The 15060-nt window shown below is 39.2% G+C and overlaps 2 protein-coding genes across 2 annotated transcripts in view; both read right to left on the bottom strand.

The window, feature by feature from the left end:
* LOC111156796 (inositol monophosphatase 1) overlaps nt 1-4612 on the bottom strand; it is a 34361-nt gene extending 29749 nt beyond the window's left edge. Inside the window, exons 1-3 of the mRNA XM_022517856.1 lie at nt 4557-4612; nt 1393-1458; nt 883-1016 (exon numbers count right to left, since the gene is read on the bottom strand). Coding sequence (XP_022373564.1) covers nt 883-1016; nt 1393-1455 — 197 coding nt within the window. The 5' untranslated portion in view covers nt 1456-1458; nt 4557-4612. The remainder of the gene's footprint in view (nt 1-882; nt 1017-1392; nt 1459-4556) is intronic.
* Nucleotides 4613-9893: 5281 nt separating this feature from the next.
* Nucleotides 9894-13612, bottom strand: LOC111156781 (solute carrier family 10 member 5). The gene is given in 12 exon segments (XM_022517851.1): nt 9894-9995; nt 9997-10258; nt 10491-10533; nt 10536-10598; nt 10601-10704; nt 10895-10945; nt 10947-11041; nt 11043-11302; nt 11305-11357; nt 11552-11660; nt 11663-11787; nt 13572-13612. Coding segments are annotated over 12 exon segments (1308 nt in total).
* Between the last annotated feature and the right edge of the window lie 1448 nt (nt 13613-15060).

Raw genomic sequence — 15060 nt, 5'->3', positions numbered from 1 at the left:
TATATTTAGCCACAGCTTTAAACATTTTTCTCTTCTCAGTGGCTAAAATACCAAGAACAGATAATGGCATGACCAAGAAATTGAGAATGAGGGGTGCCTGGGTGGCTCAGTTGGTTAAGCATCTAACTCTTGACTTCAGCTCAGGTTATGATCTCAGGTTTGTGAGCTCCAGCCCTGCGTCAGGCTCTGTGCTCAGCAGAGAGTCTGCTTGAGATTCTCTTTCCCTCTCCCTCTGCCCACCCCAGCTACGTGCTCTCACACTTTCTATAAAATAAATCTTTAAAAAAAAAAGTAGAGAATGACAATGTTAAAACTTTAAAATGATGATGTTTCTGCTATATGTTTCTGTAAGAGAGCCCTGATCTTAGTTTCTCTCAAACTTGTTGAGGTTATCATCCCTCTATCACATAAAAGAGTTTGCAATGTAGAGAATAAAACTTTTAAATCAAACCTATGGCAGGCGTTTGTCATATTAGCTTCTCAGTATCCAAACACTCCTCTTACTATGAAGGAATCAAAATACCTCCTGTTTACTCCTTCCTGGCAGCTTGATCTTGGGCAAACAATCTGAGTTCAGCAAGACCTTCCTGCTTAGGATTTGCAAACTTGAGATAATGGGGTAAAGATATCCAAAACCAGCAGTCATGAGACTACCACCAGTGGCATCTGAAGCAATGGCTCCTGAGGCACCTGTAGCTCTGCCTTTCTTCCTGATTTCTGCCTATGCCCTGCATTTAGGGCTCCTGAGCTGCCCAACACTCCAAATAAATTCCTTTTCAGCTTAAGTTAAAGTCAATTTCTGTGTCTAGAATAAAAATTTGTCTAGTACATTGACTCTAACCTAAGTTTCAACTTATCATGTGAAACTAAAATAAAAAATACCTGTGAGATGGATACTTTTCTTTTATGGAAGAGATAAGCATTTTTTCAATTTTTTGGTCAGTAGCGGTTACCAAATCAGCTGGAGAACTTTTAATCATGACATTCATTTCACCTTTTATGGCTTCACGAACCACCTAAAAAGATTTTTTGATGAGCAAATAGAAAAGCATAAATCATTTTAAATCAAACTAAAAGATAAAATATAGAAATAGCTTAAAACATTCAATCTGTCTGAAATGCTGTTCTTAAAAATGTCTTACCAAAATGTATATAAAACAATCTTTTAGTGGTTATGACCTGAATACAAAATCATACAATCTTACATCCTATTTTAAATTCACAATTGTCATTAATAAGATTTAACGACAAAATCAGAGTATTGACTCCATTGAAAATGTTTAGTAAAATGAAAACAAATGCAAATTAATCAAAATACATGTTTTATTTCACAGGACAACCACATGCTGCCCACATCCATCACATTATGGCTGACAAGATTTCTGTTCATACCTCTCCAGCTTGTCTTGCTAGGGTTACTGCATAATCCATGCATTCCTGCCAAGGATCAGCCATCTTCTGAACAGATTTAACACAAGTCAGGACAAAGCAATTAAAAAACTCTAAGTCTTAATTATAGAATAGTTAGTTCACAAAAACATCTCAATTAGCACAATACTTTCATTCAGGTAATGAATCACACGTGTACAAAATCACAAACGTAATCATTGCTTTAAAGTTCAATGTTTTTCAAGATTCACTCATAGGTCCATTAAAAAATATTCTTACCTAAACCACTTCTATTGTAGAAACATTTACATAACAAAAAAACTCTATAAAAGTGTTTCCCGAAGTGCTCATAACATCATGTTATAAAACAACAACAACAACAACAACAACAACAATAACACACACACTGGTTTGGGGGATGGAGAAGAAATGACACATAAGTACTTTAAAACATAGCTGCATGTTTGGGTAGAGAATGAAGTGAAAATAAAAGAACACTGGGAATGCTGAAATTAAAGAAGCTTTGAAAGAAAGGCACAGAAGGTATATACTTAATTCTTGTATTTAAGTCCACTATCTTTCTATTATAACATGAGGAAAAGAAAATTCCAGGTCTAAAAATATAATAAATTTATTTCCCAGAAAAAAATAACATATTTTTCTCTTCTGAACTGTCCAGCTTTCCACTGACTTCTGAAGAGAATATCAAAATAACTCACCACTGGCTTGACTACACTCTAAAATCAGAACCTAGGACAGTGAAGCTCTTCAGGAGATCAGAAGAATATGGCATCACTTATAAAGCAACCCCAGGGATGCCTGGGTGGCTCAGTTGGTTAAGCATCTGCCCTCAGCTCACATCATGATCCCAGGGTCCTGTGATCCAGTCCCACCATCAGCCTCCTTGCTCAGGAGAGAGCCTGCTTCTCCCTCTGCCTGCCATTCTCCCTGCTTGTACTCTCTCCCTTACCCTCTCTAATAAATAAATAAAATCTTTAAAAAAAATAGATAAAGTATAATGCAACTCCAATTTTGTCACCTTTATAATTGAGAATAACTGACAGTTTCACCTTAAAGACTACTCAGAATTCCCTACCATGGTGCTCACAGTGTAGGAAAGAGGAAAGGAAAGGAGGGGAGGGCAAAGGGCAGAAACAGTAAGCTGTTTGTTCCTGCTGGTAGGTTTTTTTTTCCTGATTTTTTTTTTTTTAATGTAAAAGGGAAGCCACTTTTCAAGTTACAGAAGTCACTGCTTAGAGTATCTCAAGAATTGTTTCCAAACTTTTTTCCCCCTCCGTTCTTACTCCATTCCTCTCTTCTAGGCTTAACAGAACTAGATTAACCGAACAGTGCATTTGCTTTCTTGCCAGAAACTTTGCTCAAGCCTCTCATATCTCTGCCTTCTAACAGCAACAGCACTGATATAACTCCTACCAATTCTTCAATGCCCATTTCAAAAGCTACCCCTTCTTCTAGGGATTCTCCATCTGGAATTCATTATTTGTTTAATCATTTGATAGTTATTTGCTGAATACCTGTGATACCCTGTGTACTGCAATGTAATGAGGAAAACAGGCCCAATTCACTTACTCACCAGTGGGGAGTCGGATATTAATAATAAAAAAATCAGACTACATGCGAAATCGCAAACATAATAAAGCGTAAGTAGGAGAAGTACAGTGAGAGAACCATGTTAACAGGAGAGCTTTAACTGGGCCTTAGGTATCAGATAAGCTTGCCCTGACAACATGATTAAACCAAGCTCTGAAGGACAAGTGAATAGGCATTAACTAACTCAAGTGCAGGTAAGTGAAGAGTAACTAAAACACCTAAGTGTCATAGTTCAGAGATCAAGGGAAGGGGGTAGGGATGAGACTGGGGAGATAGTAGGCATCATCCCAGGCAGGGCCTTAAAGGTAACATTTTGATTTGAGAGCCATGAAGAATCATTTCACCATGGCTATTGAAGAGAACAGATTGGAGGGTGGAGGGAAGAGTGGACAGTGGGTACTGGGTAGACTGGATTGGAGATTTAGATTTAGGATGCAGTAGTCCAGGCGGACCTGAAGGTTGGCTTAAACCTGGGAGAGTGGAGGGAGAGGTTTAGAGAAGTTTAGAGAATGGAGAGATACTTGCTTTAGGAGGTAAAGTTGGGGGCACTTAGTAATAATTTGGATATGGGTATGAAGGAGAAGAAGAGTTCAGTGATGCCCAGATTTCCCACTTCAAGCAACTGAATGGATAATAGTGACATTCACTGAAGCCGGGAGTAACGGAAAAGAGTCAATCTGAAGATGTGTGTAGGAGGTGGAGAGATCAAAAGTTTAATTGGTAGAGGATGAGGCGGCTTTGTGAAGCCAAAAGGAGATGCCAATTCGGCAGCTGCACTATGGATCCTGAGCTCACAGAAGAGTTAATGACCTTCAGATATAAATACTATGTAAGCCACCTGAGTAGGCAACACTGAGTCCTGAGCCTGAACGACAGTCCCAAGGAAGGAACACACAGTAACAATCTGGGAGGACGCCTTGGCCTGGAAGAGCCCATAAACTCCGTGCATCACACTTAGGGCCCTCAGGAATGTCCTCCTTACGTCTTGATCATTTGTGTAGGTGCCTAATATTCACAACCACTTGGAGCCTATCTCTTGATGGAAATGAGCATATTCTATTCACCTTCACTTTCCTAAAGACAAACGCCCGAAACATTCCCAACTGTTTCTGTCCATAGCCTTCCTGACAATGGGAACCATGCCACCTTCCTATCACCTGTCCCCAGCAGCGCGACTGCACACAGCAGGAAGTGAGGGGCTCGCACTGGGACTGCAAGCCCCTGGGAACATGCCAGGTCTCTGAGCTTCTTTGAAATCAGTAAAATGAAAAAGAGAAAATTATTCTACGTCAGCTGCCACAAGGGTTCAGAGAGAACCCGTGGGCGAAACCGCTACACGACGTGGGGCCTTCCCCGTTGTCACCGGGAGGAAGGGGCTAAGGTAACACTGCAGGGATAAAGCCCCCACCCCACCCCCCAGCCGCCTGCGGCCTGGGTCCCTGCGAGCCCACCCACTTCGGCTGGGGGAGGGGAGTGCTGCCTGCAGCACCCACGCCCACAGCTCGGACCCACACGGCCCGACGGCTGATACGAAGTCGCAGGAATGCAGCACTTACCTCAGCTTGGGGGACGTGAAACCCACTAAGCTGCCCGCGGGATCTGCGGCGGAGTTCTTCCTGAGAGAGCGAGAAGTCTCCCCGACAGGAAGTCCCACCCCTGCGGCCCCGCCCATGTGGGCGTGACTCCTTCGGGCCGCAGCCCCGAGTGCGCCAGTGTGAGGCTCCTGCCCCACCTCTCCTCGAAGGCCTTGACGAGGGGTTGTAGATTTAGCCTCATTACTTCTGGTTCCAACTTCCTTTCTGCAGCCTGCGCTTTCTTCAGAAATTCAGAAAAACTTAAGAAACTAGCTTTTTGGTTCATTGTCAGTTATCTTAAAATAATCTTGCCAGCGCGCTTGGGTGGCTCAATCAGTTAAACATCTGACTTCAGCTTAGGATCCCAGGATACTGGGATAGAATCCTGCCTCTCTGCCTCCCTCCCTCCCATTCTCTCATGAAAAAAGAAAATCTTTAAAAAATTATCTTGCCAACGGTATACCGACGATGTGCGTTGATCTAACCAGATAAAAATTTTCCAGGCTTTTGAAGAAATGTCACCAGAGTCTTCTTAAAGCCTCCTTTAAAAGAACATGGTCCCACTGCCTTAGCAAAGCTGCTACAACTAAAATCAATGTAAGAAATGTTAAGTCAGAAGATCAAATCTTACTCCTTATTCAAATTAAAATCACTTCACACTTCCTACCTCAAATAAACAGGAAGTCCAATCTTTTTCTAGGGGCCTCAGCTGCTACCTCACAATTGTTCTCAAGTAACTCAAGAGTGTTTTCAGTCCAAAGAGACTATTCAATTTCCAAATGCCTGAAAGAGAAAATCCTCTAAGTGCACAGCAGAGATCCGCACAGATCTGCACAGATCCGGTTTTGGCAGTGTTGCAAATTGGTCCCACACAGTCCAAACCATTTTTATTCAGTGCTGTGAGTTTAGAGGGCTGCAGAGGTCTCCATACCTAGTATATTGTTCTTGGCTTCCCAAAGGTACAATTTTTAAAGCTATGTCATATTTACAGCCATTGTTCCCACTACCAAAGATCATCTATTGTTCCAAGGTGGTTGGAAGTTAGGGAGGGGTCAGGTTCCAGCATGAGCCACATACTATGCCAGGACAAAATCTGCTTCCTGATGGGGCATCCAAGTCACCATTCCAGACTTCCCTAAAGGCAAGTTCCCTCTTCTGCGTCTTTGAGATACCCTTTCCTCCCGGTTGACTTCCATCCATGAGAAAGGTTCTGATTGGGCTAAGCTTCAAAACAGAAAAGAGGTGAGATCTAATGGCCTTGATACTTTCCCAGACACCTGACTATAAAAAGAGGTGGTGATTTGGGGGAAGGTCCTTTATCAAGCCACCGAGTGCTAAGGTCACACATCTGCAGGAGCAGTTAAGTGTCCAACTGCCCTGTATTTGAATAAAGAGGGACCACCGTGGTGATTCCTTTCCCAGCAATCTTGGGTATCCTGTTAACTCTTAAGTGTTAACTTAATTGTCTGGAGCTGATTTCCTTTAGATGGCAACTCTTTTCACTGGAGAAAAAAAAAAAATCAGATGCTACATACCAAGACTTTACTATATTTAGTGGACTTTGATTTTAAGATGATAAAAATTTACACAATATGCAGGTCCTTAGGGATGGAGTCTCCAGAATACCTAATAAGGTTTCATGTTTTGACATAACAGATTAGAATTGCAGATAGACTTTTCACTCTTGGAACGATGTATCCTAGAATCACCCCCTCTTGAGGGTTGGAAAGAAACTATTAAAATCGTCTTACCCCTCTACCTCTGGATCTTTTGTCTAACCAGTCCTGGCTATATAAAATGATTGGTGTGAACTCAAGCAATCAGACATGCTTTATGCCTCATTCTTAAAAAAAGAATAACTTGAGTAACTTCATCCCCCACCAAATTAGATGAATGTTACCATGTAAAAACCTGTCTTCCATGAAACATCTATAAGAGAAATTATATTCCTACCTCCATCATACACATTCAGTTGCCCTTAAGGTTACAGATCATTCAAATATGTATAGAGTAACAACAGAGTTTACTATGTGTTAAGCATTGCTCTGAGGACCTTACTAACATTAGCTCATTTAACTTTCACAACAATATCATCATACTATCATTATCCCCACTTTCCATATAAATTTAGGCCTAGAGAGACTGACTTGACCAATGTTACCCAGCTGGTGACAGAGCTGGAAGTACAGACCCAGGTGTTCTCTGGTTCTAGAGTGTATGATTTTGACCTTTATAGATATTGCTGATTAATTCAATGTTTAGTGAGAACCAACTCTATTTAAAGCACTGAGGTAAACACTGTAGGGAATTCAAGAATAATATTTGGTCCCTCCTCTCAAGAAGCTCTTTTTGTTGTTACCATACCTAGAAAAAGCAGGAGCTGTGAATGAATTCCTTGTCAACCTGAACCTTCTTCACTTTGTCCCATCACGCTGCCTATGGTGTTAGGTCCTAGAGTTTTACGCCAGAACCACAGACTTAAGGAATTGAGCAAGATCTTAAACATGAGTTGAATACCCTTATTTTACAGATTTGAAAAATGAAATGCAGAGAAAGGTCTTATTCAAAGTCACAAGGTTAATGATAAAATGTAAATAGAAAGGCAATTTGTCTCCCAATCAATAAAGTATGTTCAGGGGCACGTGGTGGTTCAGTAAGTTAAGCACCTGCCTTTGGCTTAGGTCATGATCCCAGGTCCTGGGACTGAGCCCCAAATTGGTCTCCCTGCTCAGTGGGGAGCCTGCTTCTCCTTCTCCTCCCAGCTTGTGCTCTCTCTTGCTATCTCTTTTGCTATCTCTATCTGTGACTCCCCCTCTCTCAAATAAATAAAATCTCAAAAAATAAAGTATGTTAATGGAAATGTATGTAAGTTAAATTTGTGTAAGCTTAACTATAAACTCCTAAGTGGAGATTTCTGTTTAAAGGAGTCAGTAAAATATTCCATGTAGGTGATTATTTTATAAAGCGAATAATAACCATCTACCACCATGCCAAACCAGGTCTTTTATAAATCTTGATATTCATATACTGGGTTTGGTGAAATTAGAAAAAAAGAACTCTGGTTGTCGTATTAGCTGGCAAATTAAAAAAAAAAAATTCCCTAATACTACAGGTAAGAGAGTGAATATCACTGATAGGAAATGTTCAAAGTTTTAGGCTCCATACAGACTTATCAAATTCATACTTCAAACCAGTAGATATTTCAGGGTCAAAAGTGTAATAGCTAACAGCAGCAGCTAACGCTGAGCATGTACTATGTGCCAGGTATACACTAAGTAAGTACATTATATGTACTTACTTAGCATAGTAATATATGTAAAATATGACCTCATTTAATTCCGTGGAATTGTATACAATTTCTGAACATGAAAGACTCCATTTTGAAGCTTCATTTTCCTTTCTAACTAGGGAATTCTTGAACTGGGCCAAAAGTGGCAACTTTTTATAAGGAGTTGCTAAACAGAACAACTAGCATCAAGACCATAAAACTATTGGTATGAGCTTATGAAGACAGAATAATTAAAACACACCAAGATTAGTTTCGTTTGATAGCACCAATTAAAGTCAGAGTAATCAAAGCAGCTCAACTAGTTAGCACCAATTAATAAGTTTTTATTTTTCTCTCTTTATCAAAATCATGTGATTACCCCAATTCTTCTTTCTCAGAATAACCTCTTGTCTTCCCCACATGCGTGGGACACTTTTCTGGTTACTAACAGAATCTGTGCTCTCTGAATTGCAATTCGGAGACCCCAAATAAAAAAACCTTTCTTATTCTCTTTTGCCTCTTTTTCTTGGATGATAATTCCTACAACAATTTGACAGAGTTCACATTATTACCTCCATTTTTTTTAGACAAGGAAACTGGACTACAGGAAGATTCATTTGCCTATAACTACAGGGTAAGGAAATGTGGGAAGCAGAATTATTTAGAGAGATTTCTCATTATTGATGCCCATACCATCTTTGGAGAAGAAAGCAAACTCAAGCTAGATACTGAAACTGCCACTGAACATTCAAAAGTGGCATAAAACAAGCACACTTTTCCTTTGGGGCCTAGTCTGTGCTTTTAGCCCTTTATTTGAGTAAGCACATAAGAAATGTGCTAGACATGGGGAGTATCAAAATGAATACCGTTTATACTATTATATTGTTTGTATGATTGTAGTTCTCATGTTCAAGGATTTATAGCAAAATAGGGTATGACAGGAACATATAGTTGTAAAACAAGCCAAGCTGGCTAGATATGATATATTAAAAAATTGAGCATTTAGAGAAAATTTCACTTACAGGTTGCTAAGCAGGATTAGCGAAAGTTTCATAGCAAGATTGACACTTGAGCCAGGTCTGCAGTAGTCAGAATTTAGATAAAGATGAGGCCTGCCCCTCAGGTTAACAATGTGAACAAAGGCATATTCATGAGCTACTGAGTCATCCAGTTTGAATGGAACAGGCTTTATGTAAAGAAGTGGGAGTGGAGATAAAACTGGGAAGTGAGAATGAAGTCAGATAGTACAGTGTAATAAAGAAATGGATTGCTAAGGAATACAGACTATTCAAAAGGCAAAAAAGCTGGTAGCAGGGAAGATAGACAAAGTTAGATTTTAGGAAGATTAATCTGACAGTGATTGGAGAGTGGGCAGAGGGGACAAAAGCCAGTTAAAGATTTAGGAAAGCAATAATATGGGGTAGGGAAAAAGTGGTATTTCTGGGAATGAAGAGGAGATTGATAAAAAGATATTATTGGAAATTTTCTGTAGGAAATAACTGGACTATAAAGGAAAGAATGAAAGGAAGAAAGGAGAAAAGGGGAAAGAGATGACCCTGTGTTTCAATATAAATGGTAATGTCTTTACTGCCACATGGGCAAGACAGAGGAAGTACAGTTATGAGAGCAGAGAGGCTACATTTAAGACATACTGGGGGAAAAAAAAAAAAGACATTGATTCTGACAAGCCAATGAGAGATCCAGGTCGGAATTTATATATTCATTTACTGTGTGAGCATTTACTGACTGCCTATTACATGAGAGCCCTTCCATATATACTTGGAATATATCACAATCACTAAAGGATTATTTATTGCTCTTTCCTGTTTATGAAACCCTAATAAAGGGCCATATTCAAATTCAACTCTATAAAACATTTCCAAACTAACACAGTTGAAAAGTGGTCTCCTTCCTCTGAATTTCTGTACATTTAACTGTCTGTACTACTCATAGGGTGTTTAGCACTCCCATAGTGTCAGATTTTCAATCAGATCATAAGTGTTTTGAAAACAGGCATCATTTTAAGTATACTTTGAATCTCCCACAGTACCTCATTCAGAGTAAGAATTCCATAGTGCTTTAATTGTTCGGGATTTCTTTTTCCTTTTATCTTCTATGATAAGGATACATCTTTCCTTAGCCTTGTAGAAAAGAGAGGAACAGTAACATTTCACATCCAGAACGCATAACCACTGTAAGATGAGTCACAGAAGCTAAGTCAGTCTTGGACTGTGAAAAAGAGCTGAATAATGGCAAGGGCTAAGAAACTAGCATCCCACTTCTGATAGCAACAAGTTTACAAACAGGAAGAGGCAGCACAGAAATTTTAGCAAAGGAGTACCCAAACAACAAACCCAGAGCAGGAACTAAGACACCCAATAAAGGCACCTCTAGGTTAACCATTTTTAGAAACATTCTTTTTTTTTTTTTTTTTAATTTCATTTCTCTCTTTTTTTTTTTTTAATTTATTTGACAGAGAGAGATCACAAGTAGGCAGAGAGGCAGGCAGAGAGAGAGGAAGGGAAGCAGGCTCCCTGCTGAGCAGAGAGCCCGATGCGGGGCTCGATCCCAGGACCCCGGGACCATGACCTGAGCCGAAGGCAGAGGCTTAACTCACTGAGCCACCCAGGCGCCCCATTTTTAGAAACATTCTAAAAGTCAAATAAATCCCTACAGACATTAAAACGGAATTCTAATTATTCTCTCCAAGAAGTTGGCTTTTTCAGGTATTCTACACTTGACTATTCCAACTGATCTAAGTATAAAAAGGTATATATAATTTTAGAAACAAGAATATAAAATGTGCATGATAACCCTAACATCCTACTGTATATATATAAGAACTGGCAAACATTGGGGCGCCTGGGTGGCTCAGTCGGTTAAGAATCTGCCTTCAGCTTGGGTCATGATCTCAGGGTCTGGGTCTGAGCCCAACATTGGGCTCCTTGCTCAGCAGGGAGCCTGCTTCTCCCCCTCCTCTGTTACTTCCCACTGCTCGTACTCTCTCTTTCTCTCTCTGTCAAATAAATAAAACCTTAAAAAATTGGCAAACATCAATATCAGGGCCAATAACACTGAACTGCAAGTTATCTAAACGGCCAAAAGACAACTCCTTCTGGAAGCAGAAGACATTCATTCCTCCTGGGCATGTGCAGGTCATTATAAATCCAAAAGCCTAGGTTTTGCCTCCTGTGATACCAGATCTGTGTCAAAGGCAATTCATAAAGTGGCATAAGAAAAAAAAATTGCGTAACTAACCCAAGAATTATTGGGAAAGGTCTCTCTCACACTGTTTCAAACACCAGCAATTCAATATTGCATCCAATGCAAATTGGTAGAATAAGCATTTAGGATATTTCAATCAATATGCATTGGTGCCTTAAGACCATCTTTCTTTGTTTAAGCACTTTGACTTGAACATTTCTTGAACCTTGCCTACCTTCAGAATCCCACAGTTGAACACAGTTGTCTCTCCATCTTCATCTGTCACAAGGTTTTTGTTTTTGTTTTTTTTTAAGATTTAATTTACTTATTTGACAGAGAGAGATCACAAGTAGGCAGAGAGGCAGGCAGAGAGAGAGGAAGGGAAGCGGGCTCCCTGCTGAACAGAGAGCACAATACGGGGCTCGATCCCAGGACCCTGAGATCATGACCCGAACCGAAGGCAGAGGCTTAACCCACTGAGCCACCCAGGTGCCCCTGTCACAAGGTTTTTGATAAGGTTTTTGTCACATTCACCACTTGCAACAGTTTAAGATCATCTATTTGCAAGCAGAGACAGCTGGAGTTTGGCCAATCATTTTCATAACTTGATCTTCAATGACACTTTCTTCAGTTTTTATGAAAAACAGCATTTCAGTCTTTTCTATATTCAGAATACTGAGAAATGACTTCCTTGCTTCTCCCAGAGTCACAAATGACAAAAGCAGGGTAATAACAAGTTTGCTAATTGTTTTGAAAGTTTAAATAAATCACATATGCAAAACCATTAAAAAAAACATTCTTCGTGCAGGTTCAAGTGACAGTCTGAAGTTGTTAAGTAAGTTGTTTTTGCTGTATTGAAGTCTAATAGGAGGGACTACATGCTTTTCAAAATATGAAGCTATCTAGTAAGTAACACAACTTATTTAACCTGTAGTTATGAAAAAGTAAAAGCCATAGCAGAAACCTCTTTCCTCCGGACTTCTCATTTCTGCTAATGAAAAAACAATCTCCTGTTTACCTGAATTCAAAACCTTAGTGTCATCATTTTTTAAATTCTCTTTCTTCCTATGGAAAACCCACACTAAAAACAGTCATATCTAAATCTAAAATAGAGATTGAAGAGGACTATAAATGGGTATTATTATTTTATTCATTCAAGTCAAAATGAAAATATTTACTGAACATGTTTGCTGGGGCACTGAGCTATGAGCTGGGAATACAATAGTAATCCATTCAGACGCAGTCTCTGCCTCTTGGAGCTTAGTCAGGTAACCTCTTATTATCACTTAGAAACCTACAGTGTTCAGGGGTACCTGGGTGGCTCAGCTGGTTAAGCATCAGACTCTTGCTCTCAGCTCAGGTCTTGATCTTGAGGTTGTGAGTCTGAGCCCCCTACTTAAAAAAACAAAACAAAACTGTAGTCCTCATATACAAGCCTTGTAGCATCCTTAGTCTGATAATAGTTTCTTTAGACTGATGAGAGTGATTGTTATCAGGCAAAAACTGAAACTGTTTTTGATGTCCTTAAGTAGTAAAAAAAAAAAAAAAAATTTCCTGGATGATTACCAGATAAGCTTGGAAACCTAGGAAAAGCAGATGGCTGGATCCATGGCCAAAGGTACAACCTAGTTAAAGGGCCACCACTCCTGGACACTTGGATGGTGACAGAGTGGGGCACAGGAAGGCCACTGGCATAATTCTAATCTCTTACTCCTTCCTATAACACTATTCCCTATTCACAGCTAGGGACAATGACATTCAATTAATCCACCTTAGGTCATATGCTTGTGTCTTATGAGGAGTAAGGAAGATATCAGGCTTTTTTGGAGTTCAACCCACAGGCTCACAAACCCTTTTGTATTTTCCAAACAAGAGGAGGGAGTTCTGATGCTAAACCAAAAAAAAAAAAAAAAAAAAAAAAAAAATTAAAGAAGAAAAGAAACCTTTTTTTTTTTTTGGTTGCAATATTGAATTGCAGGTGTTTCAAACAGTGTGAGAGAGACCTTTGCCAATAATTCTTGGGTTAGTTACTGCAATGGTCTACTACTGAGCCTATAGATCTAGTAGTCTCCAAACATATAACCATTTCAGTGGATCCTTCATACAATCATGACACAATCTTTATCAAATGAAACTCTGAAGGTTATGTATTAAGTATTACAGATAAAATATTTGCCCCACTTTTGACAAGAAGTTGTCAAACCAATTTTTATTGGACATTTTTATAGGTCTTTTAAATATTCCATTTATACAGGCTACTCTTTCAAATGCAATAGATTCTTTTTTTTTTTTTTAAAGATTTTATTTATTTATTTGTCAGAGAGAGAGAGAGGGAGAGAGAGCAAGCACAGGCAGACAGAATGGCAGGCAGAGGCAGAGGGAGAAGCAGGCTCCCTGATGAGCAAGGAGCCCGATGTGGGACTCGATCCCAGGACACTGGGATCATGACCTGAGCCGAAGGCAGCTGCTTAACCAACTGAGCCACCCAGGCGTCCCTAAAATGCAATAGATTCTGTATGTCGTACCTGTTGTTTCCATGTACCACATTAGGAAAAACATGACACATTGTACCAACCTGAAAATAGGGAATGGAACTGATGTTTCTGTAGTACCTCAATTAAATTAAACTGCCTAGTTTACAATTACAAAACAAAACACACATAAAAACTTAATGAACCCAAAACTATCTTTCTACTTGTATGACTTAATATCTTAATTTCTAATTTTTGTTGCCCAGGTCAAGGGTGTGAAATATTAAAGCTTTGTTCCCCTTTCTATCAACAGCCTTTCCCTTTGCTCATGTTCTCCAAGCCTTCTCCTCTCCTTACCTGAAAACTGCCAGGGGAAAAAACCTGACAAATCTGGGAAAAATCTGATACTCTTATCATTTACATGTATTTACTGGCTGATTACATTTAAACTGAGGTTTATATTATAGTGGTTTACAAACACATATCTAAATATAATACGCCCCTCACCCCATTTTTGGGTTTCTACTTAGAATTCTAATTGTCCACAAGCAGGCAGAAAGATACTAGGGTTAGTGGGAAGTCAAACCCAAAAATTTCATTAAGCATACTCAACTGAAACCCCAAAAGAAAGCCTGAGAAAACTGTCTGATTTTTGTAGTTTAGAAATAAGAAGGTAGAGAGACTTTCTTACCCATGATCTTGTTTTGTTGATGACTGCTCATGCTGAAACCCCTGGTCCCTACAGTCTCTGAGGATGGTGGTACCTGTGTGTTTCTTCTAGACTAGTTTGCTACACTATCTGGGACCTGATCTAACTTACCTCTCCTTTGCCGGCTGACATTAAGTCTTTTCCTCCATGCTGCTTTGTCTTTTCTCTAATCACTGACAAGACCTCTTCTTCATTCTCCCTGGGTATAATTCAATTTCTGCCCATCTTACCTCCCCTCTTCTCAAACCCCCGTTGCTGTTTTTTCTGGTATATTTAACTTTAATTCAATTCATGAGGCATGTGTTGATCACCTATTATATGTAAGTAATTATGACAGATGCTAGTATTAAAACTTTCTGGTCTCTGGGAATGTATTTAAGGATTATTTCTACTTCTGGTCTTGTAGTTTCTAATAAAAGAACCACTGGAACATCTATATTTACTGTCTATCTACTCATTCGGCATTTGCTACACAGCTTTTTTATAAGTATGCATACAACTCATCATTATATCCACTGTGGTAATTACAATCAAATTCTTATATTTGGTACATACTCCAATAATTACCTTAATAAATGAACATGTAAGTAAAGAAGTCAGAAGTTATCTCCATTCCTTTCATGAAAATACAAAGAGATGAACATTCTGAGTTTCCTTTATTTAATTATATGTAAAGCTACTTTGTGTCCATGACAATTAAAACAGAAAAGGGACAAAGTCTTTCCCAAAAAGAACAAAAAAGGGAAAAGAAGAAATCATTTCTATTTCTTCTATATGGTAGTACTTTGTTGAGTACCGATGGAAGAGATAGATCAGTCAGAAGCATTCATTTTA

The sequence above is a fragment of the Enhydra lutris genome, unplaced genomic scaffold, assembly GCF_002288905.1.
Source record: "Enhydra lutris kenyoni isolate GAN:26980312 unplaced genomic scaffold, ASM228890v2 scaffoldscaffold49, whole genome shotgun sequence".
Lineage (NCBI taxonomy): Eukaryota > Metazoa > Chordata > Mammalia > Carnivora > Mustelidae > Enhydra > Enhydra lutris.
The sequence above is the reverse complement of the archived record's forward strand: the minus strand, read 5'-3'. Positions and strand labels throughout refer to the sequence as shown.